This window comes from Saccopteryx leptura, chromosome 10 (assembly GCF_036850995.1).
Source record: "Saccopteryx leptura isolate mSacLep1 chromosome 10, mSacLep1_pri_phased_curated, whole genome shotgun sequence".
Lineage (NCBI taxonomy): Eukaryota > Metazoa > Chordata > Mammalia > Chiroptera > Emballonuridae > Saccopteryx > Saccopteryx leptura.
Window position 1 is genome coordinate 34,381,373 of NC_089512.1, and position 26,819 is coordinate 34,408,191.

At 39.8% G+C, this 26,819-nt stretch overlaps 1 protein-coding gene across 1 annotated transcript in view; it reads left to right on the forward strand.

Moving 5' to 3' along the window:
- The window catches only part of COL6A5 (collagen type VI alpha 5 chain), a 114,755-nt gene that overhangs the window by 79,672 nt on the left and 8,264 nt on the right, over positions 1 to 26,819 (forward strand). Inside the window, exons 30-37 of the mRNA XM_066351842.1 lie at positions 839 to 874; positions 997 to 1,033; positions 4,444 to 4,455; positions 5,405 to 5,892; positions 8,629 to 8,722; positions 9,678 to 10,337; positions 13,255 to 13,345; positions 16,141 to 16,349. Of these exons, the coding sequence (XP_066207939.1) occupies positions 839 to 874; positions 997 to 1,033; positions 4,444 to 4,455; positions 5,405 to 5,892; positions 8,629 to 8,722; positions 9,678 to 10,337; positions 13,255 to 13,345; positions 16,141 to 16,349 (1,627 nt within the window). The remainder of the gene's footprint in view (positions 1 to 838; positions 875 to 996; positions 1,034 to 4,443; positions 4,456 to 5,404; positions 5,893 to 8,628; positions 8,723 to 9,677; positions 10,338 to 13,254; positions 13,346 to 16,140; positions 16,350 to 26,819) is intronic.

The following is a 26,819-nucleotide window of genomic DNA, read 5'->3' on the forward strand; positions in this document are numbered from 1 at the left end:
TTCTCAAGAAATTCCTCTCCTTCCTGCCGTTCTTTGGAAAGCCTGCTGCGTACAGCTTTCCGTATTCTAACGAGAAATGCCTTCTAAGTGTTCTATCTCTAGTACAAATATCTTTAAGAAATGTAATTCAGTTCACTCTGGGGAGACTTTAGCTTTATTGCTCTAGCACAGAAACAAAAAACTTGACACTCTCGATTTAAGTGGAAAAAGGGCATTGTAATTCATGAGTTCAGGAGTACTTGAGTTGTTCTCTGCCAGCTGTGTTTTTAAGAAAGAAGGTTTTCCGTCACCGTGTAGTTAACCCCATTTACCCTCTTCCCTCTGTTGTCTGTGTCCACAAGTTTTTGTTTATTTATTTGAATTGTTTGTTGCTTTCAGTTTTACATCCCATATACAAGTGAAATCATATGGTTCTTGACTTTTTTCTTTCTCATTTTCCTTAGCATGATACTCTCAAGATCTACTCATGTTATTGCAAATGGCAGTATATCATCTTTTCTGTGGCTGAGTGGTGTTCCATTGTATACATGTACCACATCTTCTTTACCCAGCCATCTATCGAAGGACACTGGGTTGTTTCCATGTCTTGGCCACTGTGAATAATACATGTTGACAAACATTCATACTCCTTCACTATTTTGGCTATTTTCCAGAAATACCCAGTTGGGGTCATTCAAATTCAGAGATTTCTGTCTTTCTGAAATTAAATAAATGCACCCCCAAAACATCATTTTTAACTAAAAAAAGTGAAGGGATTCCCCCCCCCCTCTGCTTTTGTATTGACATTAAAGACTCCAATTTACATACCAATAACTCACTCTGCTTTTTTTTCCCCTAGGGCCCAAAAGGCATGGCAGGGAAGCCTGTATATTCTGTATGTATCTTCTTACTCACAGAAAAATACCCTGCCAGTACACTGGCAAATAAATATGGCCACTCAAAGGTCCCTGTGCTCATGTTTCTATTCTCTCTCTCTCTCTCTCTCTCTATTTATAGCAATGTGATCTGATCCGGTTCGTGCGGGACCACAGCCGTGAGTATCTGTGTGCCAGGGACCAAGAGCATCAGTGATTGGTGAGAGCACATAGGCAAGGTGGGCATGCAGGGACAGTACCCTGAATTCACTGGTGCAGAAGGCAGACGTCCTCTGCAACAGGCTTGTCATGAGCTCCTGCTGTGGGAACAGCTCACATCAAAGGTGGAAGAAACGGGTATAAGTAAATGACATGTATGTTACTTTAACTTAGCTCACGAGGCGCAATGTACATATAGGAGAGAAAACGTGCCCGTGGGAAACAGAGGCCAATTCAAGTGATGTGTGAATTAACTCACACTTTCATATAAAAAATTATGTATAAAGGCCCGAGAGAACATGTTGTTAAAGGGATGAACATAGGAGTTTGGGGTTGGTTGGTTAGTAATTTGGATGGGGGTAACTGAATCCCACTATGGGGACGTGATGGCAAGTGTCATGATGGTAGTTTCAGCAAAGAAATAAAGCAGAAATCAACAAAGAGAGAGCTTGTCTTTGGTTATGAAGAAGAGAGAAGTAAGGTAGAAAACACCCAGTAATCTCATCTTTGCAAATTTGTCCTAAGGAAATAAAGCAAAACAAGGAAAAAATTATAGGACAGATGAATGTTGAAATATTTATTAGAGCAGAATAACTCTACACTTAGACTCTTTACACTTATAGAATAATTGCATTATAGAGCCTCATCTTCTGATAAAATATTCAGCAGATATGGTTTGTATGAAAGCAATCAGAATATAAAAAATATTGCCATTAAAAAGCAGAAAATTAAATTGGATCCTCATTATTTTCACATATATATATATTCACATAGAAATAAGTACTGGAGACAAAGGTAGAAAAGTGTAACAACTTTATTGGGTTAGGGATAGAAATTTTAGGTGATTTGTCTTCATGTTTGTGGTCTATAATCATGCTTACACAATCCCAATCAGAAAAATGTAAAATGGGAAAATTGGAGAGACTTTACGGAAGGAGACTGGATGAAAATGTAGCCATGGCAAGCATGTGGCAAGGACACAACTACAACTAAAGTTTAGAGTCACTGCAAAGCGAGATGAGGAGAGAGGCTCAGCATCACTGTGGGGCAAGAGGCAGAGGAGGGGTGACGGGGAATCAATTGGTAGGAAAGCATGATGACTTTAAACAATTTAGAGGTAGAAGAATGGTGTGTGGGCCCTAAATTGACAGAAAGTACAGGTAGCTGATGAAATGGGGCTGTAATAAAGGGGAGGGCCAGGGAAGGAGACTCAGATGTTGAAGGCACTTAAGCGTCGGTGGTTCTTAGAGCCACATGGATGGATGAGGTTCTAAGGAATGGGACTCCAGAGAGACGGAAACAGAACTCCAAGGGAAGTCACTTTAGCAGAAAGAGGGAGACCAAAGGGCTGAGAATGGCGCTGCAGAGATGAGAAAGGACTGCCGAATGTGGGCAACTCGAAAAGGAGCAAGAAGAGACCAGTGGAGAGAGGGTTCAATGGGAGGGGACCTTAGGAAGGGCACGGCATGAGAGGTAGAAAGGCTCTCCAGGACAGGGAGGAGGTGAGACTCAGGCCTGCGGCCACAGGGACAGAACAGAGGGGGGCCTTGGTAGGGAGGTGAGTGTGGTATCAGACTCGTTGAAGGTACTGCTGGTTCTCCTGAGTCAAATCTGCCTTCCCAAGGAAGAACGGCGGAGGTAGAAGGAACGGGCTAGGTGGATGCGTGCCCTTGGAGGGTTCAGGATTTGAAGGCAGTTTTCCAACACTGAATGAAAGGGGTTAGCCAAGAAATTAGGGGGCAGGGGAGAGTGGGGGGTCCTAGAACTGAATGGGGTGCTGATCAGTGAGCATGGAAGTCTAGAATTTGGATCTTAGATGAGGATTTGGGTGACAGGTCTTTAGAGCTCACTCAGATAACCTCACTTTTATAGATGACATCACCGAGGCCCTACAAGGTTGGATTCCTGGTCTAATGTGTTTGCCCTTCAACCTCTGAAGCAGCTCTCTGTCACACAGGAATGAGGGCCTGGTTCCTAAGCTGGTGGCTGAGACCCGAACCCCAGAATAAAATAAGACTTCTACAAGATTGTATGGGGTAGGGAGAGAAGAGAGTAGTTGAGAATAAAACAGAAAGACCCACAGGACTAGCTTTGGAGAGAGAGGCATAATTAAAGAGGATTTTTTAGAAAAAATAAATTTAAAAAGAAACGCACTGAAAGAGGTCAACCAGTTTCTCCAAAGTCACCCAGACAGGTGCATCTGTTTCCAGTGCCTGGGCCTCTAGCCTCACAGCTGGGTTGGCGTTAACAAATAATAAAGTTCTCCGTCAGAAAACAGGGATCTGTTTCAGACTTTGAGAGGCAGAAGCGGCTGTGGGTTATGTGTGCTGTCTGCCAGCAGAGGCTGAAGGCAGAGGATGTGGACAGGGTTGATGTGAGGGAGCAGGCGTCCCCAAACTACGGCCTGTGGGCCGCATGTGGCCCCCTGAGGCCATTTATCCGGCCACCCACCGCACTTCCGGAAGGGGCACCTCTTTTATTGGTGGTCAGTGAGAGGAGCACTGTATGTGGTGGCCCTCCAATGGTCTGAGGGACAGTGAACTGGCCCCCTGTGTAAAAAGTTTGGGGACCCCTGGAGGGGAGCATGCACTGGCACTATGGGAAAGCAGGATGGAAGGCTAGTTTGTCATCAGTGCTAATAAAATCTTTCATTATGTTGGAGTGACTAATTTACTCCCTAGGAATTGAGTAAAATGAGCATGAAATTTGTCAGGTCTGTGCTTACCTAAAGATGGACATTTCCCCGCTCCATCCGACAGAATAAATCACTTAGAAAAACTAGACGCTGTTTTGCTAAGGAGAAACCCTTGGGCGCGCAGGGGGGGGGGGGGGGGGTTCTTCCTCTCTCTAGTTATGGAGATCACTCAGACACAGGAGCTCTGTTTTTTCCCAGAGACAAAGTTCATTTGGAAATCCTCACAGTTCTGCAGGAAAATAGAGATTCCCAAGGTGTTTATCTGGGAAGAAAATAAAACTCCATATTTTTTAGCCTGGCCTTGCTGAATGACTCTCAGAAGGCTATCGGAAGAGATAAAAAACAAATTGAGTTTTAGCTGTCTTGCCATTTCATCAGAGGCTCATGTATTCTGCTTCCAAGACAAATGATCAGTGTTGCTGATTTCAACCCAAATTCTCCTAAAATCTGCTGGCTATAACTCACAAGGAGAGAGGGCCAGGAAGGTTCACAAATTAATAAAATTCTGGGTCTGCATCCTGTTGTCTTGGCTTCCTGTAGCTTAGGCATTAGCCTCATGTGCAATTAGGGTCAAATAAAGTGCTAAACTTTGTTGAAATTTTGTTGTTCTGGATTATTTTCAGACTGTGTTCTAAACATGTAATTGACTCTTCTTTCTCTCTCTCATTTTTATAGCTTGTTGGAAAAGTAAGTATTCATGCCATACTATGTTTCTTGCTGAAATTCTTCCTGTGTTCTGACAAGACCAATTTGGAAGAAATGCTCACCCCTGTGGGAAAAAGGATGTCTTCCTTCTATGCAGACACATCTATCTTTTGATTTGGATTATTACTGTCAATGTCCTGTTTGACCTGCTTGTAAAATGGTGACATGCCCCCACCCCCACCCCCAGATCCCAGACCCTTCATGCTATTGTTCTTTTAGATCCTGTCACAATTTACAACTGAATCTGTTCATAGTGTAGGCCCTGTGACAGGCCTCTCTGACTGGCCATATTCTATTGCTCTGTTTTCTACTTGACCCAGTGGACACCAGCTTCTTGGAGAGGCGGTGTCTCCTTTCTCCCCTCTTTCATCTCACCAAGTACCCACCACTTCTCAACCTGACCCTGCCATGAATGGTCTTCCCAGAGCCTACACTGCAATCAGTGTTGCAGGTTCTGAGATCCCTTGGATGACATTGCCCTGAAGCCAGTAAGATCAACTTCAAAGGCTCCTGGTCTTCCCAGAAGGCTACTGAAGCACATCCACAGGGTCTTTGCACTTACTGTAAAGTCTGGTACCACTCACTTCATTTTGAAACAAAACAAAAACTTTGTACATGAAAGTACCCTATAAAACCTTATGAATTAGAATGAAATCTACCAGGTTCCCTGCTGGGTACGAGGAAATGGAGGCTATGAAGTCTGTACTTTAAACAGTCAAATATTAATGCTCTACCTTTATGCAACACCTTCAAGCTAGCAGAGCAGATTCCGTTCCTTCCTTTCCATGTAGGTACCTCCAGGTCTAGAGCTGTATGTAACCCTTGTGTTTTCCTAGACCTCAGTGTGAACCAGACTTATTGGAGTAAAGGGATTGGGAAAGGCCTTTGACCCAAGAAGATAACTTAATACTTCTGTTTTTCATTTTTGTAGAAACGTGTCCAGTGTATCCAACAGAGCTGGTGTTTGCCCTGGACCAGTCCTATGGTATCACAGAACAGAGATTTAATGAAATGAGGGAGGTCATCATTTCTATTGTCAATGACCTTAGCATCAGGGAAAACAATTGCCCTGTGGGAGCAAGAGTTGTTGTGGTTTCCTATGACTCAGGTATCAGCTATCTCATCCGGTGGTCTGACTACCGTACCAAGAAGCAACTCCTCCAGCATCTTTCCCAAATAAAATATCAAGTCCCCACAGAAGCCCGAGACATTGGTAATGCGATGAGGTTTGTGGCCCGGAATGTTTTCAAGAGGACCCATGCGGGAGCCAACGTGAGGAGAGTTGCTTTGTTTTTTAGCAACGGACAAGCATCCAGCAGGACAAGTGTCATCACGGCCACCATGGAGCTCAATGCCCTGGATATCAGTCCAACGGTCTTTGCTTTTAATGAGAGGCTTTTCTTCGATGAGGCTTTCGGGGTAAGAGCTTCTCTTGGCAATTTCATTTATAAGGTAGTAGGACTAGCAAGTTGGGAATGGTGGGGAGTAGGGGGAGACAGGTGGCTTCTTGAGTCCCTCTGCAGTTTACACAGCTGTATTGTTTCCAGGGTCCATGAAATCTAGTATCAAATAATAACAGCAGTCAATAAAAATAGCAGTCACATTTGCTCAGCTCTTGCTGTGTTCCAGGCACTGTCCCTAGGGATGCCTATACATACTCATACAGTGTCACAACCCTCTGAAGTCAACGCAGTTGTCATCTCCATCTTACAATGAGAAAACTGAGGCCCAGAGTTTGAATGACTTCTCCAATTTGGCACAGTTACTAAATGGCTAAAACAAGATTAGAACTCAGGTCTGTCTCATTGAAAGGGTTGTGAATATGGTGCCCCACCAGCCCTCTGCTGATCTGTTTCTCAAATCTGCCATCTGCTCCCTGTCTCCCATTGAACAGCTGGTCTTAACCTGTAATGGATGAAGTTTAGGGGGATCTCTGAACCCCTAATGTTGTATAAAACATCTAATTTGTATTAACATTTTCCCCAAGAGAGGTTCTTTCCTTTTTGAATCCAGATTCTTATGGGAATCTATGCTTACTTTTCCCTCCCCTCAAAACTGAAGAACGTCTCCATCTACTGTTCTTCTATTTTTAAAAAAATTGAAATTATCCAAGAAATTCATGTTTCTGGAGTTGTGTGAAATCATCGTGTCATCCAAGAGATTATAAAGGTCTATTTTCATACAAATACTCATATTTCTTCTGCAAAAAGAAAAATAAAGAGAATCAGTCTGCTCAAAGCACAGCCAAGAAATTTTTTTTGGAAATCAGAGCCACTGGGAGAGTCACAATAAATCCTGACAGAAAGGATTGTAGGAAGTCAAAGGTTTTCTTCTCTAAAAATAATTTTCTCCCTACATAGTAGGTAATTTGGTTGTTATCTTATTGTATATGCCCCCCCTACAAATATGTAAGGTGGAGATTTTATTTATTTCTGTATCTCCAGCATGTAAAATAGTACCTATAACATTATAAGCCTATAGTAAATATTGAATGAATAAATGAATGAATGGATGAAGAACATGTGGTTTACTCCTATGAATAAACTTTCTTTTTTTTTTTTTTAAATAATTTTATTTTTTTAATGGGGTGACATCAATAAATCAGGATACATATATTCAAAGATAACAAGTCCAGGTTATCTTGTCATTCAATTATGTTGCATACCCATCACCCAAAGTCAGATTGTCCTCTGTCACCTTCTATGAATAAACTTTCTTGATTTACCAAGGCAGCATTTACTCTTTACATGGGGGGCCAACAAGGTCAAATGCAAAGTAACACCAAAAGCATCCAGTTTCATAAAAGGTAGAGAGTAGGAATGTAGTAAATACTTTCTAACCATAAGGCTGGAATGATCATAAATATCTCCAAATGCTCACTTTGCACTTTACAGAAAAACAGAGGTTGTAGCTTTCTTTCTTTCTTTCTTTTTTTTTTTTTTTTTTTTTTTGGTTTTTTTTTTTTTGTATTTTTCTGAAGCTGGAAACGGGGAGGCAGACAGACTCCCACATGCACCCGACCGGGATCCACCTGGCACGCCCACCAGGGGGCGATGCTCTGCCCATCCAGGGCGTTGCTCTGTAGCGACCAGAGCCACTCTAGCACCTGGGGCAGAGGCCAAGGAGCCATCCTCAGTGCCCGGGCCATTTTTGCTCCAATGGAGCCTTGGCTGCGGGAGGGGAAGAGAGAGACAGAGAGGAAGGAGAGGGGGAGGGGTGGAGAAGCAAATGAGCGCCTTTCCTGTGTGCCCTGGCCGGGAATCAAACCCGGGACTTCCGCACGCCAGGCCGACACTCTACCACTGAGCCAACCTGCCAGGGCCAAGATGTAGCTTTCCTAACCTTTTAATTTCCCAACGGAAATGGAGTAAAAGCATGAGCATCTTTGTGGGTTGAGAGATAGACCTTCATCACTACCTGGGAATGATAGCTTTATTTCATTGTAGTAAAAGCCTCTGCCTGGCATGGTACCTCACACAGTAAATGCCCAATAAATAGTTATTGATTTAATGAATGAGTGAATTAATTAATGCTACATATTGCCTATTTCAGTGAGTATTAAAGTAAAAAATGTAATCAAGAAACATAAAATCAGGCAGTGTACTAACCAAAATTTTGCATAGATTTAGTGTCTTCTATCTGCTGCCTTTTGAAATAGACTTTTAATTAGAATTTGTGGACTGGGCATCTGAAAGATGTGCTGTCTTGTAGTTAGTGTGATCAGAGTGGAAATCATTGGGGTCACGACTTAAAGAGGCCAAAGAAAACTCATGAGTGTAAAATCTCTGCAGGACCCCACTTCAGAAGCTGATTGTGTGGTTCATAATCAGCTGTTGCGTAGTCAGAAGCACGTAAAAATTCAGTGCAGAATCGCAGCCTTGGAAATAAGACAAAGATTTTAATACCTGTCCCACTGGATGAATCTGGTGATTATCTTGTGGCGGTTTTCTCATCATAAAATAGGGATGCTGATACCTGTTCTATATTCTTTGGGTTATATTTAGGATAAAAGATGTTCTGAATAGAGCAATAATACAAAGTAATGATAATTATGTATTTTTTCAAACTAATCCTTAAGGTGGGTGCACAAAATGGCTTCCTGATAATGACTAAAGAAAATGAGCTAATAAGCATATGTATTTTTTTTTAATACAGTTTGACAACACTGGAACATTTCAGGTGATTCCAGCTCCTTCAAATGGGGACTATGAACCATTAGAAAGGCTTCAGCGCTGTACACTTTGCTATGGTAAGACCAATGAGAAGCATTTATTGTGCTGAATCACTTAAATGCCCTCTGGATGTGTAATTAAATCTGTCTTTGTCAGAGATTTCTATTTTCGATTGGAAATTTTGTTCTGAGTTTTCGTTTTTCAACATCGTATGTCAGGGTTCCAATCTCTGTAATGTTTGCAGTTTTTATAGAATGTGAAAACTGGCCCTGGCTGGTTGGCTCAGCTGTAGAGCGTCGGCCTGGCGTGCGGGGGACCCAGGTTCGATTCCCGGCCAGGGCACACAGGAGAAGCGCCCATTTGCTTCTCCACTCCCCCCCCCCTCCTTCCTCTCTGTCTCTCTCTTCCCCTCCCGCAGCCAAGGCTCCATTGGAGCAAGGATGGCCCGGGCGCTGGGGATGGCTACTTGGCCTCTGCCCCAGGCACTGGAGTGGCTCTGGTCGCGGCAGAGTGACGCCCAGGAGGGGCAGAGCATCGCCCCCTGGTGGGCAGAGCGTCGCCCCTGGTGGGCGTGCCTGGTGGATCCCGGTCGGGCGCATGCGGGAGTCTGTCTGACTGTCTCTCCCTGTTTCCAGCTTCAGAAAAATACAAAAAAAGAAAAGAAAAAAAAAAGAATGTGAAAACTGACTTAGATGATTTCAATTGACATGTTTTTTCTTGGGGGCAATTTGGTAGTTTGTATCAAAAGCCTATAAAATTTTGAAAATATTTTTTGAGTTTGGACATAACTCATAGATTTCAAATACATATGCTACCCATGTCTGCTTTGAACAAAGATCTTCCCAAATTGTCTGCTAGTTGCTATAGAAATGCTGGGACATTGAAAATTCCTCATTGATTAATTTAAATGATGTGATATTGAAGGAGTGCTGGTTGGACGATTAATTCTTGGTTAATCGGTCACTTGAAGATCTCAAACAACAGTTTTATACCAACATTGAACCAATAATGAGTCTCTCTATGTATTTTCAGATAAATGTTTTCCAAATGATTGCATCAAAGAGATACTTTTACCTGAAAATTCACACATGGATGTAGCCTTTCTCTTAGACAATTCCCGAAATATAGCAAATGATGATTTTAAGGCCATGAAAGAGTTGGTGACCTCAATGCTTGACAATTTCGACATTGCTTCAGAGCCTTTGATCTCAGACTCTGGTGACAGAATTGCCTTGTTGAGCTATTCTCCTTGGGATAGTTCTAGGACAAAGAAGGGTACAGTAAAAACTGAGTTTGCATTCACAACTTATAACAACCAAGTCCTAATGAAGAGACACATCCAGAATTCCCTCCAACAGCTAAATGGAGAGGCCACCATTGGCCAAGCCCTACTGTGGACCATCGAGAATCTCTTCCCAGGAGCACCCAACCTGAGAAAACATAAGGTCATCTTTGTGGTCTCAGCTGGAGAGAATTATGAGAAGAAGGAACTATTAAAGAAGATAGCTCTGAGGGCCGCATGTCGAGGCTATGTCATATTTGTGATTTCCCTGGGCTCTCCACATAAGGACAACATGGAGGAGTTAGCCAGCTACCCACTTGATCACCACCTGATACAGCTTGGGAAAATTCATAAACCAGATCTGGATTATATTGTGAAGTTTTTAAAACCATTTGTATATGCAATCAGACGTAAGTCATTATTTTGTTTTTCAGGTTTAACAAATTAGTCTGTTAATAGTATTGATAACCTAACTTTTGTTTGCATCTATAACCAACCCAAATATATAAATTAGACTTTCGGTGAGTTGTAGAAAGGGATAGGATGTATATGATTATACCCTGTTTATACTTCAGTCAAAATGCGGTGAGACCTTCCTTTTTCATGATAGAATGTCTCTTGGCCAAAATGCCAGCACTTGAGAAAGCAAAGGGTTGCTGGAGGTCTCCTGAGTCACACTTGCTCAACTAAAGAAATTTTAGCCATTCTTAGATGGTCTCCAGGATGAGTATTTAAATAAAAGTTTTCTCTGCTACATAGGTTTATTTCTAACCTTGGCCCACCCTGGAGGCTTATATGAAGGTGTAAAGACAGCACAATCCTGTGCTGCTCCCAAGAGGGTGAGCATATAATGCACAGTTGTTGAAATGCAGGTTCTGATTCAAGATGTCTAGGGTGGAGGTGAGATTCTGCATTTCTAACAATTGCCCCCGTGATGTCAAATCTTCTGGTCCAAGAATGACACTTTGAGTAGCAAGTATCTAGGCCAATGCACTACAGTGTCACCGTTGGGTGGGTGCAAGCTCACAAACTGAGCTGTGAAGAGAGAAATAAAGGAAGTGAGATTAAGCATCTAGAAACTTTTAAAGCAATTTAACATTGCCTAGTCATACAGATGCATGAACAATGGACCCTTGTCTTACTGAATGAGATAACCAAAAATATCAGTCTGCAAAGGATTAGAAATAGAAATGCCTTGTCCTTCACCACAAATGGTTTGACAAACACTCTCTCTACAGCAGTGCTTCTCAACTGGGGATAATATCATCTGTTGGGGCACATTTGTAAACGTCTGTAGACATTTTTGGTTGTCACAGCTGAAGAAGAGGATACTACCAGTATCTAGTGGGTTGTGGCCAGGGATCTGCTAAATATCCTACAATGCACAAGTCACCCTCCCGGCCCCCAGAGCAATGAATGGTCCAGCCCCAAATGGCAATAGCACTGAGGTTGAGAACCCTGCCAGGGAGGGTCCCAAAGAATCAAAGCTAAACCAGTTTTTTTCCAGGAACCTGGCAGATTTAACATTAGGGCCTGCTGAAACCAATCCTACCACCCTAAAATTCCAAAGTTGCCCTGGATTCCTGCACCCCAAAGTGACAGTAGCTTGAGAGTTCACTCTTCATTGTAGAGAAAGTTCCACCTTTCTCTTTTGGCTTATATTTGATCTAAGAAGCAAATAATTGCCCACTTGGGAATACAGAATCATGTTATTTCGTTAGCTCTCTATACCTTCAGTTGTATGATGCATCATTATATTATGTAAAAAGAAAAAATGCTTTCAATTTAATGTTGATACTAACTTTCCTTTTAGAGTTTTTTATTTTATAATAATTAGAAGAATTCTTTTAGACAGACTATCAGATATCACTCGTGTGGTGGAATAGGCTGTTTCAGGCATCCCTAAAACTTCTTATTATTCAATATTTGATCCTTGTGAGCTATTTTCTTGACTCAGAGTTATTGATATCTACCTTCTTCCATTCAGTATTGTTCTTGCATCCACCAAGATTGATGATGACGCAGCATCTTAAAAAGACTATAAAATAACTCAGAGCTGGCCTTGCTGGGCTCTTAAGTGGCTTTGCAATTACGTAGAGCTCCCTTACTTTTGATTCTCACCTGAGCAATGTTGTTAAAACATCCAGTTCACCGCCTTCCCAAAACCACTTGGTTTGTAGTGGTTAAAAGACTTCTCTCCTAATACTTATGGGAATTCTTTTAAACTACTGACCCCTTTCCTGGGCTGTGGTGGCACAGTGGATAAAGCATCAACCTGTAATGCTAAGGTCGCTGGTTCAAAACCCCGGGCATGCCTGGTCAAGGCACACATGAGAAGCAACTACCGCAAGTTGATGCTTCTTGCTCCTTCTCCCCTTTCTCTCCTCTCTCTAAAAATCAATAAATAAAAAATTTTAAAAATAAATAAATAAACTACTGATGCCAGTTTTACAAGTTTGGATGCTGACATGTCTGCTGTTCCCACATGCACAGACAATACTGCTCCTCAGCCCTACCCCACCAACACCACTGTCCAATGCAATTGATTAGAAGATGCAGTCTCATTTCGGAAAACTAGAAAAAACTGCTCACCTTAGAACCAGAGAAATATGATTACTATAAAGCCATAAATATTCTTAGATATTTTTAAGGAGTCTTGGATCATTCAATGGCCAAAGACCTCCTTTAACTGAAAATTGTTTGTTTTTCTGAATAGGGGGGGGGAAATGACCTGTTCCTCAATATTTTACTGCATACAGAACAACAATGGGAAGGGAGTGAAGAGACTATTTAAGTCAGTAAGCTAAAATCACTTCTGTGATTCTTCCTAGAAATTGGTGTTAATTGGTGCAGAAGCACAGAAATAGCATCACGTAATAAAATAGTACCTTTTATGTATTCGATGCATTAGCTTACGTGTGAGTGAAAAAACTTTATAGAGTCAGAATAAATTTTTCCCTAGATTAGGCTCACCTGCACATATGAAAATCATGGGTCTCTGCATCAAAATTTAACCCTTAAATGAACCTTGAGAAGATGTCTGTTTTCTTGACCTTGGTAATTCTTTGGGGGCAGAACACCCAGATATCATGGTTTGGATGCTATTTCTAGTTGCTACTATTTTATGTCTTCACCCCAGGCAAATTTTGCTGAAATATTTTAGTGACATTAATCACTTTAACACGATTCCTGTTGGGGTTCTTTTGACCAGGCATACACAGTTTCTAGTTTAAAATATATATATATATATATAATATATATATATATTATATATATATATATATATATATATATATATATATAACTAGAACTTTGCTCTCTCTAAAGGAGGATTCAATCAATACCCGCCGCCCATGCTCGAGAATGACTGCAGACTCAACAACTTACGAGAAGAGGATATTCAAAACAGTGGCCTCTTGTGAGTGAGAAAGCTCTTATATTGACAAGCGACTGTTAATGGACTAATGAGGGTGCAAAGGGCTGATGGCAGGTTATTAGGTTGAGGAAGCAAATGAATAAGGTCTCTGAAGGAAAGGCTCTCCACGCATTTACTTTTCTGTAGCAGATGTTATGCATCGAGCATGCTTCTGGGATGGATGTTTTAGAACAGCCTCATAAGCTTTATTACAATTTTTGCCTTTAAAGCGGTGGTGGGATTCAGCCAGATTGCACAAGTTTAGCAGAACCGCTATGTAATTTTTGTTGAGTTTGGTGAACCAGTTAAAATGGCACTTGTAGTCAGGGTTCTATCTAAGGTGGGCGCATGGGCAGCCACCTAATGTGGAAATCACAAATATACATTCCTTATTCTTTATTAACATTTATCTGCACAACAGTGTATATTCTAAGCACCTGTTAATTCTGTCTGTAGGTAAAAAAATTTTGATGCAACTATACTTGTAATATTTATTTATTCATTTCATAAAATGTATATACCTGTGATAAAATACTACATTTTAATTCCCTCGCGTTTGTTACCTCAGTAAATAAACATATAACGTAAAGAGAAAAAGTGCCAAACAACCAGGGAGTGACAACTTGTGTTGTTGTTTGTCAGGAATTATTTAATATTTTTTCATTAACATTTTAAAACTCTTTCTTAGAACATAATCTAGTTTTGTGTACTTCTTTTATTGTTCTTACTTAAATATTAAATGCATGAAATAATAAACTACCTTTTGATATATTATTTTTTATACTTAAAACGGTCATTAGGGCAGAGAACCGGTTGTTAAATTATTTAAATCACACCACTGCTTTAAAGTCATGGTTTCCTCAGAAATTCCCACATTGAAATTTATCCCAGCATAGACGCCACAGTTCAGTCTCAACTCACTCAACTTCACTTCCCATCTCTCTCCCATAAGCGCTGAGTCCTAGCCACAGTGGACTCTTCCCTGCCTTGTGTGGGAACTGTGTATTCACCCTCCTACCCATCTTTAATGGCCCTATTAGAAGCTGTCTTTGCTTGGAAGCCTAGCTTTACTTTCAGTCAAAATCCATATTCCTCATTTGTACCTTTTTGTACATCTGCTGAGGCACTAATTACAGTTTATCCCAATGTCTTCTCTCACTAAATTTTGAGGCTGAGTGATTCATGAATTTATCACAACGCATAGCATGAAAGGCCTCACAATACAGTTGTATACATAAATAATTTTCCTTAAAATTGTATCCTAAATAAAAATATAAAGAATTAACCTGAATGAATCTTGAACCTCAAACAGAGAGTGGCCCATTTGGTTGCTCTCTACTCTCTCTACACCCCTGAGCTTGGGTCCCTAGCTACAGCCCTATGAAAGCCCACATTGAGGGCCATACTTACTCCAAACTCTCAGACAGCAGTTATATAAGAGCTTCTCAGAACAGCTGAGGTCTCTTATAGACATCTGGAATCAAAATGGCAAGATGAAGGTTCCCTAGGATCCATGCAAGCACATAGTCCTCTAATGTTAATTTCGTTTCCTTGGTAGTTTAGCAAGGAAGTGTCCAACAGCCAACACCTTCTGAAGGACAATAGAACATTGATGTCATACGTAGCTGTGTTTCCCAGCATTAAATAAGTCCTAAATTCATTTAAAGGGCAATCAAGTCTTACAGAATTTCTGACAAAATGTTATAATGTTATTTAAACATCCACAAACCTACATAAATCTAGCTGCAAACACCTTATGCTTATAGTTCTTTTGCAACTATTGGACCAAAACTCATCTGTGCACCGAATCTAAGCAAACTCAGCAAGACACACATGTAAAATACTAGCTTAATGTAATGGATAATTCTACTCTGCCAAAGTAGAATTCTGAAAACTAAAAAAATGTAATACATGTTGGTCACATGCAAAATTTGATGCATGCTCTGGAGGTCCACCGGCTTTCAGCTTGCCCACTCTGTCGCGGGAGGGCCTGATTGTCAGTCCTTGTCCACCTGCACAATGGTCATTTATACTGTGCATCATGATATCATTGAGATTTTACTTGATGTCGATGTATTATTCATGTATTATGTCTCATGTTTTTATCCCTTTCTTTGTTAATTCTCAACAGTTAAATTAATACTAGTGGGTACCAAACACCAAACCCTAGTATCAAATACAAATGTCAACTTGGACAATGGAATGGCATAACATACTTACATGAATAAAATATGAATACATTTATATGGAATGTGTTTTCTATCATTATTTAACTAAAAACTATTCTCAAATTATCATTGGGAACTCTTAAATGCCTAAGAATATAAATGTAAAGACTATTTTAAGAGGCATGATATCAATGAGATATGTTTTATACAGTCTTTTTCTTCTCAGAGCAGTTCTTGGTAAATTGAATGACTTTTTTTATATATTTTCTCTGGTGATGGATAGCAATCTGAGACATTATTTGGTTGTTACAAATAACCTATGATTGACTTTCTTGTCATTTATCTAAAACTCTGTGGCAAATCAGACTTGGTTTATTCAAAAGCAGTATTTCATAGGCTATAAGCAGATAGGGGAAAAGGAAAGATAAGTGGGAATTTTAAAGTTTACCAGTTTATATAATACATTCTTAAATAATAAGTATAATGAATCATCACGAACTATTTGATTGAAACTTCTACCACTCATTTTTCTAGGATATAATTAAATAGCTATGTTAAATGCTGTAGTATTTTATTTGCATTCCCCAAAGTTATCTAGGTTTACCTAAAGCTTTCCTCTTTATCTTCTAGGGTTACTCCTGAGCCGTATGAGATTCCTTCAGGAGAGAACAGCTTCCTCAGCCAGGAATTAAGTGCTGGGAGAGACTCATCTTTCGTGTTGGATGGCAATGGAAATGGCCATTTGGTTCACATTCCAAGCTGGATGTTTATGCCACAAAAATTAATGATTAAATATGAAAAAGGTCAGAATTCTGAAGGAATTGCCAGTCTCACTTCTGGTAAGGATATGACAAGTCATGATGGAAATTCTTAGATAACTGGGTCCTTGTCTTTTAGCCCTAGTAGAGAATCAAATACTTGAAGGCTGGTATCTAAAGCACCTTTATTCAAGTTCAAAGTGGTAGCTATAACCACTCCTTCTATTCAAAGTGAAGGTGTAAATGGTCACAGGCACCAAAGAGATCACTAATACAAGCTCTAAGTAACGACCCCCCCCCCCCACATTCTTATCAAATTTAAGATTTCTCTGGATTCCACAACTTAGAAGGTTAGTGTGATATAGAAGGAGGTAGTATAGAGAACATCAAAGCAAAGAGGGATTAAAATGACTTTCAAAGTTGGCCTGGCAAGGGCCTCAGAATTTGTGATTGTGTGACTTTGTATGAGTGACTTTTGAGAGACATGATAAAGTATAAACTCTCCTACTGCCTCCTTTATATGTTTGAATGTCAAAGCAGTAATACCTCCTGTTAGGATTTAATAGTTTAAAATAAATCAGGTACATAGGATAGTATTTCCATTAAAAAGGATGCCATCCTAAACAGACTATTCAGCCATTCCATCTATGCAACTAGAATTTCCCAAAATGCTCCCTTGACCAGAATATCAGAATGTAAAGCATTATGTCATAAATATCATATGTGCCATTAGAATATTTAAGTTTAAAAGAAATAGGGGCCAATTTTATGCCAATTATACATAAAAATAAGTAATATTTATTCTTAGTAGCTTCCTTAGATAAATTTTCTTTTGCTTGGGCTCAACACTAATGTCCCTACCTTGTGCCCCTATTTCTGAGAGATAAATATTTGAACTTTATCTTTAAAACAGTTGAAATTTCCATAAAGGAATACATTTTTATAAAAATAGCTAGAATTAAGAATAAAAGGTCAATTGATCATTAGTTGAAAAATAAGATGTCAAAAAAGAGGTAATGCAGTAAAACTGAATGGCATTAAGGTACTCAAGTGTGTATATTTTTAGTTAAAACCACATTTAATGTCTATGTAGCTTTAAGAAGAGAATAAAGTATTTGTTCTTTTTAATGGATGTAGTTAACGAATGAGGGGTATTTGTTTTGATGATATGGGTATAATGACAGCCCTCAAGGCACAAGAATTTATTATTGTTTGGTTTACAAAGAAAAGAAGAAGAAAACATTTTTGGCAGTGTTAGAATAACAAGCTGTCATTTGCTATAGTTTTGTTAGAGGTAAGCATTCTAAAGTCCAATAATTCAGACATGTGAATCTTTTTAGGAAACACAGATATGACTGGATATTTTAAAAGGAAAAAAAAACCCCTCAGCTTACCAGCCATCTTTAATCACCATTGTTCAGTAATGATAGAAAGACTGTTCGTTTGGTGTTTCAGATATCTGGGAATCCAGATACTCGTAGCTAGCTTAGGATCCAATTTGGCTGAAGAAATAATTTTACATGGCTCTAGTAAGAAAGAATGTCAAGTGTTGGTTACCCCCATCCAGTTTCTTCTGAGTTGAAGGGTGCTGGGAGTTCCGTGAGGACTATGTCAGGTCGTGACAGCCTGGAAACAGTGAGTCTCAGACCTAAGGATAATATATATTTTTTTCATCCTTTAAAATAAATCTCAGTCTCAGATCATAAGTGTTATCTAGGGACTTTGTGATATTCCTTTTTTATTACTATTTTTAAACACTTTTAGCAGGTTGCCAAAATCCACTGAGAACCTTCTGTATAATCTGCCATCTTCATGGAGAGCAAATTGTGGCTCAAATATTTTATTCAATCACTAAGAGTTGAACGTTGATAAGTTCCAAATGTATTGCACAAATAAAAGGCTGATAATTTTCAGAAGCGTCTCCACATGCTGTGCTTGTCACTCATTTATAATGTGATTCATACGGCTGATCTATCTGCCCCTGAACTGAGAGTCTTGAGGGAAAGTCAGGAATCGTAACCATTTAAGAAATTTATCGAGTTGTTGGAGTCCTGGGGGCTGGCGATGAGTTGTGTATCAACAACCTCTTTCACAAGAAACACAACCACTATCTTTCTACCTATGCCTCTCTCTTTCTGCTTCTTATCTGCTCTGATCTCCAAGTTCCTCTTCAATGCCACCACCTTTCCTGCCCCTTTCCACTCCTTACAGTGGCTCAAGGACAATCTGTATCAAAAATCACTTGGATCCAATGAAGCACAGATTTCTAAGCCTTCCTCAAAACTGCTCCTTCATATTTAGAAGTGTGTGGCAAGGAGAAAACTACAAGCTTCAAAACAACTATAGGTGATTTTTTATGTCCCCAAGTTCGAGATCCACTATCCCAGGGATTTGCAAAGTGTGGTTCTTAAACCATCAGCATCAGTGTCACCTGGGAACTCATTATAAATGCAGAATCACAGTACTTATCCTAGACTAGACCTACTGAATCAGAAACACAGGCTGGGACCAACAATCTGGGGTTGTATTTATTTATTTATTTTTTAAAGTGGCACATGGGATTCTAATCCAGGCTCAGTTTTAGGAGCCACTACCCTCCTCCCACTTCGGTGTGTCAAATTTGCTCTGTGTTCTCACTGGAGATGAAAGCATTTGGGTATCTATAATCACAGAACAGAAGGGAGAATTTGTTTCCAAAGGGTTCCAGGTACACTGGATTATATTATTTTACTCATACTATTGAACAAACATCCATCCACCCACCCACCCACCCACCCAAATACCTAACAAAACACTTTTTAATATTCAAATATAGAGAGATTATCTAGAAATACCATCATACATTTTAACCACAACATCTGTAGTATAAAAATTCCTTGGAAAATTCAGCCCCTTCTATAGTAAATTACTAACCAATGGCATACACATAGTTCTTTGGAATTACATAATGAAAATGGGTGGTTTAATTCTAATTAAATTACAACTTGACCCAGTGGCGAGCAAGCACTTTCATCAAAGATATTATATTAAACAGTATTTAAAATACATTTAGTGTAGTTTCATTTAGTGTATCCTGTCCTTAAAGAAGAATTTAAGGACAGGATAATTTGTAATGAATGTTAAATACTACACCAAACAGCCTCAGGCTCACTCATAGCTTTAAGCAGTCTCAGGCCTTAGGGTAACTTCAGCTGGTGTTCTTTTTAATGAATTTCATTGAGAAATTTAAAGCAATACTTCCCGCTTTGAATGAGGCTGGAATTGAGCTCAAGGGAATTTGCAAGGGTTCTACTCTGATTACGATCTACAAATTAGCTCTTTTTTTAAAAGCTAATGTCTTTTGTGTGTGTGTGTGAGAGAGAGAGGGGGGGGGGAGAGAGAGAGACAGACAGACAAAAAGGGAGAGAGATGAGAAGCATCAACTCATCGTTGTGGCACTTTAGTTGTTCATTGATTGCTTTCTCATACATGCTTTGACGGGGGCGGGGGGGTCCAGCTGAACCAGTGACCCCTTGCTCAAGCCAGCGACCTTGGGCTTCAAGCCAGTGAACTTTGGGCTCAAGCCAGTGACTATGGGGTCATGTCTATGATCCCACACTCAAGCCATCAACCTCTTAGTATTTTTGCTCTATGTATCCATTTCAGGAACACTTCTCTGTTTGCTAATCTAAAATTTTTCAAACCTGGGTCCTCAGCATCCCAGGTTGACATTTTATCCACTGTGTCACTGCCTGGTCAGGCAAACCAATATGTCTTTTGACTTTGAATCAATGATAGAGTATTAGAGTTGAAAAGGTATTTAGTGATCACCTCTTGCAGATTCACAGGGCAAGGGAGCTGGAGGGCACTTGCCCTAGGAGACACATTGCAGTGGATAGACATTTTTGTTGTGCCAATGAGAGGGTGCTGCTGGCATCTAGTGAGTAGAGGCCGTAGATTCTGCTAAGCTTTAACAATGCATAGGACAACCCCTCATGACAAAGATTTATCCAATCAAACCATCAATAGTGAGAGAAACCCTACTTTTTTTTTTTTTTTTTTTTCTTTTATTTATTTTTAATGGGGTGACATCAGTAAATCAAGATACATATATTCAAAGACAACATGTCCAGGTTATCTTAAAGTTCAATTATGTTGCATACCCATCACCCAAAGTCAGATTGACCTGTCACCCTCTATCTAGTTCTCTCTGTGCCCCTCCCCCTCCCCCTTCCCTCTCCCTCTCCTCCCTCCCCCCCGTAACCACCACACTCTTATCAATGTCTCTTGGTTTCACTTTTATGTCCCATCTATGTATGGAAAAATGCAGTTCCTGGTTTTTTCTGATTTACTTATTTCACTCCGTATAATGTTGTCAAGGTCCCACCATTTTGCTATAAATGATCCGATGTCATCATTTCTTATGGCTGAGTAGTATTCCATGGTGTATATGTGCCACATCTTCTTTATCCAGTCATCTATTGATGGGCTTTTTGGTTGTTTCCATGTCCTGGCCACTGTGAACAATGCTGCAATGAACATGGGGCTGCATGTGTCTTTACAAGTCAATGTTTCTGAGTTTTGGGGGTATATACCCAGTAGAGGGATTGCTGGGTCATAAGGTAGTTCTATTTTCAGTTTTTTGAGGAACCACCATACTTTCTTCCATAATGGTTGTACTACTTTACATTCCCACCAACAGTGGATGAGGGTTCCTTTTTCTCCACAACCTCTCCAACATTTGCTATTACCTGTCTTGTTAATAATAGCTAATCTAACAGGTGTGAGGTGGTATCTCATTGCAGTTTTGATTTGCATTTCTCTAATAACTAAAGAAGATGAGCATCTTTTCATATATCTGTTGGCCATCTGTATTTCTTCCTGGGAGAAGTGTCTGTTCATATCCTCTTCCCATTTTTTTATTGGATTGTTTGTTTGTTTGTCGTTGAGTTTTATGAGTTCTTTGTATATTTTGGATATTAGGCCCTTATCTGAGCAGGTGCTTAAAAATATCATTTCCCAATTAGTTGGCTGTCTGTTTATCTTGTTATCAATTTCTCTTGCTGAACAAAAACTTCTTAGTCTGATGTAGTCCCATTCATTAATTTTTGCTTTCACTTCTCTTGCCTGTGGAGTTAAATTCATAAAATGCTCTTTAAAGCCCAGGTCCATGAGTTTGGTACCTATGTCTTCTTCTATGTACTTTATTGTTTCAGGTCTTATGTTTAGATCTTTGATCCATTTTGAGTTAATTTTAGTACAGGGGGACAAACTGTAGTCCAGCTTCATTCTTTTGCATGTGGCTTTCCAGTTTTCCCAGCACCATTTGTTGAAGAGGCTTTCTTTTCTCCATTGTGTGTTGTTGGCCCCTTTGTCAAAAATTATTTGACTATATATATGTGATTTTATTTCTGGGCTTTCTATTCTGTTCCATTGGTCCGAGTGTCTATTTTTATGCCAATACCATGCTGTTTTGATTGTCGTGGCCCTATAATAGAGTTTGAAGTCAGGTATTGTAATGCCCCCAGCTTCGTTCTTTTTCTTTAGGATTGCTTTGGCTATTCGGGGCTTTTTATAGTTCCATATAAATCTGATGATTTTTTGCTCCATTTCTTTAAAAAATGTCATTGGAATTTTGATGGGAATTGCATTAAATTTGTATATAGCTTTGGGTAATATGGCCATCTTAATTATATTTATTCTACCTAACCAAGAACAAGGAATATTCTTCCATCTCATAATGTCTTTTTCGATTTCCCTTAACAATGGTTTATAGTTTTCATTGTATAAGTCTTTTACATTCTTTGTTATGTTTATTCCTAGGTATTTTATTTTTTTTTGTTGCAATCGTGAAGGGGATTATTCTTTTGAGTTCATTCTCAAATGTTTCATTGTTGGCATATAGAAAGGCTGTTGACTTCTGTATGTTGATTTTGTATCCTGCGACCTTACTGTATTGGCTTATTTTTTCTAGAAGTATTTTTGTGGATTCTTTGGGGTTTTCGATGTATAGGATCATATCATCTGCAAAAAGTGATACCTTTACTTCTTCTTTTCCGATATGGATGCCTTTTATTTCTTTGTCTTGTCTGATTGCTGTGGCAAGAACCTCTAGTACCACATTAAATAAGAGTGGAGAGAGTGGACAACCCTGTCTTGTTCCTGATTTAAGGGGGAAAGCCTTCAGTTTTGTGCCATTTAGTATGATGTTAGCTGATGGAAACCCTACTTTTTTAGAAGAAATTTCATGCCCTCTCAGTCATGGATTAGAAAGTTCAATTGAGGGGCTGGTGGTTCCTACACCCTGTGGACTGTCTCTCCGTTACATCCTCAGGACTCTGCTAATTATTATTATTTTTTAAATTTATTATTATTATTTTATTTTGTATTTTTCTTAAGTTGGAAACGGGGAGGCAGTCAGACAGACTCCCGCATGCGCCCAACCAGGATTCACCTGGCATGCCCACCAGGGGGCGATGCTCTGCCCATCTGGGGTGTCGCTCTGCCGCAGTCAGAGCCATTCTAGCACCTGAGGCAGAGGCCACAGAGCCATCCTCAGCACCTGGGCAAACTCTGCTCCAGTGGAGCCTTGGCTGTGGGAGGGGAAGAGAGAGACAGAGAGGAAGGAGAGGGGGAGGGGTGGAGAAGCAGATGGACGCTTCTCCTGTGTGCCCTGGCCGAGAATTGAACTCGGGACTCCCTCACGCCAGGCCGACGCTCTACCACTGAGCCAACCGGCCAGGGCAGGACTCTGCTAATTTTTAAAAAATTATTAAAATACTGTTCTACCATATAAAATTTTAATACAGAGTCTCAAATCAAACAACTTAACAAGCTGAGTTACTTGTAGTGTGGAATATATACTTTGGTTTTTCCAGAGGCATTGAGATTTGCATAGTTTTATTCAATTGCATATCCTGCTTTTCACATAATATTGTCATACATTTGACTATGACTTCAAGCTTCATACTAATTTTTCTGTGTCCTTATAACGTTATTTTTTAATAAATGAGTGCATTTTACTCTTTATCTCTTGTTGAACTTGTAGCTTGCTTCTAATTTCACTGTCAAGTGTGAACTTGAATATATACCTTTACAGTTGCTGCATTTAAATCTGTACTGGACTTAAGTGCAGCAGAACTGGCTTCCGAGTCACCCATGGAGCAGGAGCTAAGTGTCCTATCAGCTCATCAGTGCACATTCTAAAGAGGAGGTTGACAATTGAATTGTGGCCACATCTCAAATTTAATGACATGTTTCATAAGCTCTTTGGGGAATAAACTAAGCCTCCTGTTCATTTTAAACTGTGGACTGAGGTTGTTGCATTTACTTTTGCTTGGGAATTTATTGTATTGGGTGTTAGGGGGGCACAATCTTAGTATTTTTGCTCTACGTATCCATGTCAGTAACACTTCTCTGTTTGCTAATTAAAAAATAAGATAGTGATAGGAATAGAACCTAAAGCTTTAATGAAAGTGACATTTTGTCACATTCTTAATATTTTTCTACTTTACTTTTCAAAGTATGTGGTTAGCTCTTGGAGGAGAGTACATAGAAAGCACAACCTTAGCCCCCGTTGACCTCAAGCCTCTGAAAATATTGACTGCTCAATATAGTAAGAATTCATAGCCCAGAGTTTATTTGTAACAATTGGAGTCACATGCATGGTCCTTCCAGAATTGTTACATATTTATAGTGTACAGATTATATGATGTAGTTCTAATTTAATAGCAAGCACAGTGTTCATTCCACAAAAGGCTGTTAAAATCACAGGAATCATGAAAATCAGATTTATCTGGGCTTCCGCAACTGCCTGAATTCCTTGTGGCATAATAAATGTCAGGTCATTTTTTATTTCTGGACTCCATACTTAGGGAAGCCATAAAAACTTGGAATGTCCTAAAAACCTGTCACAGAGATACAGCTCAATTCTGACTCTAAAAATGCATTATGCAGTTTCCTCTCCCTGCCCAAACACTGCTGTGCTTTTCTTTTCTTTCCTTCCCTCCACACCCCGCTCTCCTGCCACGCCGCTCAGATTTTATTGGCTTTGTATTTGACATAAAATTCTGAAAAGATGATGCCGGTAGATTACAAGTTTTATTATCAAATCAAACTCATAGCTAAATTTTATCATCTTAATAGTCCGTTAGTGTCTGAGTTAGATTCTTTTTGATTTGTTGCTGCTCATTAATACACCGTTATTTATTTATTTGTTTGTGTATTTACCTTATGACCCTTGCCACCCATTTTTCCCAACCCTACCTCCCACCTTTGGCAACCACCATTCTGTTCTCTGCATCTAGGAGCTTGTTTGTACATAGCGTAATGCCCCTTGGTTCATTCATACTGTTATCTCAAATGGCAAAATTGCATTTGTTTTTATGGCCAAATGTGGACATATATTGTTTCCATATCTTGGCTGTTGTGAATAATATTGCAACAGATGTGGGGATGCAGATATTTTTTTGAGTTTGTGTTTTTGTCTTCTCTGGATACATATCTAGAAGTGTAATTGCTGTATCATATGGTAGTTCTATTTTTAATTTATTGAGAATTTTATTATATCATTATTACTGTTCTGGTTGTCTTCCTTGAACGTTTTGTATGTTGATAAAACTAATACAAACTTAGAGTTCTGGGTATTAAACTACTTGAATGTTTCTGATTGTCTCATGCAATTACTTGTTGCAATAAAAGCAATGTTAGTGACATTTTATCATGTGGACCTTCTTATAATGGGATAAAACTTGGATACTTTTTGTTTGTTTGTTTGTTTTGTTTGTTTGTTTGTTTTTTGGGTTTTTTTTTACAGAGACAGAGAGAGAGTCAGAGAGAGGGACATATAGGGACAGACAGACAGGAAGGGAGAGAGATGAGAGCATCAATCATTAGTTTTTCGTTGCAACACCTTAGTTGTTCATTGATTGCTTTCTCATATGTGCCTTGACCGTGGGCCTCCAGCAGACTGAGTAGCCCCTTGCTCGAGCCAGTGACCTTGGGTGCAAGCTGGTGAGCTTTGCTCAAACCAGATGAGCCCCCACTCACGCCAGCGACCTTGGAGTCCTGAACCTGGGTCCTCCACATCCCAGTCTGATGCTCTATCTACTGCGCCACCACCTGGTCAGGCCTTTTTTTTTTTTTTTTACAGAGACAGAGAGAGAGTCAGAGTCAGAGAGAGGGACAGACAGTGACAGACAGGAAGGGAGAGAGATGAGAAGCATCAGTTCTTTGTTGTGGCACCTTAGTTGTTCATTGATTGCTTTCTCATATATATATCCCTTGACCGGCATGGCTACAGCAGAGTGAGTAACCCCTTGCTCAAGCCAGTGACCTTGGGCTCAAGCTAGCAACCATGGGGTCATGTCTATGATCCCATGCTCAAGCCAGCGACCCCATGCTCAAGCTGGTGAGCCCATGTTCAAGCTGGATGCCACGCTCAAGCCAGCAACCTTAGGATTTCAAACCTGGGTCCTCTGCATCCCAGTCTGACACTCTGTCCACTGCACCACCACCTGGTCAGGCAAAACTTGGATAATTAAGATCATAGTTCAGTGATAGTTGCAGTGGTGATGGTGGTAGAGGTGGTGGTGCTGATAATGTTGATGCTGGTCACTGTAGCACTGAGAACAATGGCAGTGAGGTGTCTGCTGTTGCTGGTGGTGGCAGTAGAGATGTGGGTAGCAGTGATATTATTGATGATGAAGATGGTGGTGGAGGTGACAGTGACAGTGCTCACTGAGCATTTATTATATGAAGGGACTCTGCTAAACATTTACATGGAGTTCCCCATTATTGTTCCAATACCCTTTTGTGTAGGAAATATGAGTTTGACTCCTGTTCTGAGTTAAACCCTAAGCTGATCTCTTGGCGGGGGGGCGGGGGGCTGGAGAAGTTTTTTTTTTTTTTTTTAAAAGACTAGAGTCCCTGTTTTCAGGGAGCTTTTATTTTGACAAGAGTATATTTTGTATGAACAACAAAAATGAATCTAATACAAGTTAGAAAGTATTCAGTTCAATAAAAAGCACGGACAGACAGAATGCTTTGGGGGCCAGTAAATTATTCCATGTAGTCTAATTGTCAAAGCATTTTATCCATTATGTTGTTTGATGATTGAACAATGCATGAGGAATAACAGTGACCACAGAAGCTATTGCTTGTTTAGTGCAGCTATGTGCCAGGCACAATGATAAGCACTTTAGATACATGATTTCATTTCATCTTTATCCCCTAATCTATTATTATTACATGTACATTTTACAGATGAGGACACTGATGCAAAGGGTAAGAACTGCAAGCAAAGCCACACAGCTTGTAAGTGGCAGAGCCAGGATTCAAACCCATGCCCATCCACACAAAAATACTCACTTTTAAGTATATGCCATGGTGCCTAGTGATGGCATTGGCTGCATTTACAAATGAGGGAATATACTCAATTGTCCAATTTGAAAATCACTTGAGAGAGTTATTTTAAAATAATTTTGGTGGTACAATTCTATTTTGGAAATTTTATTTCATTTTAAAAGTCCCTGCTTATAGTGGATAGAGCGTCAGTGATCATTTCACCCTCAC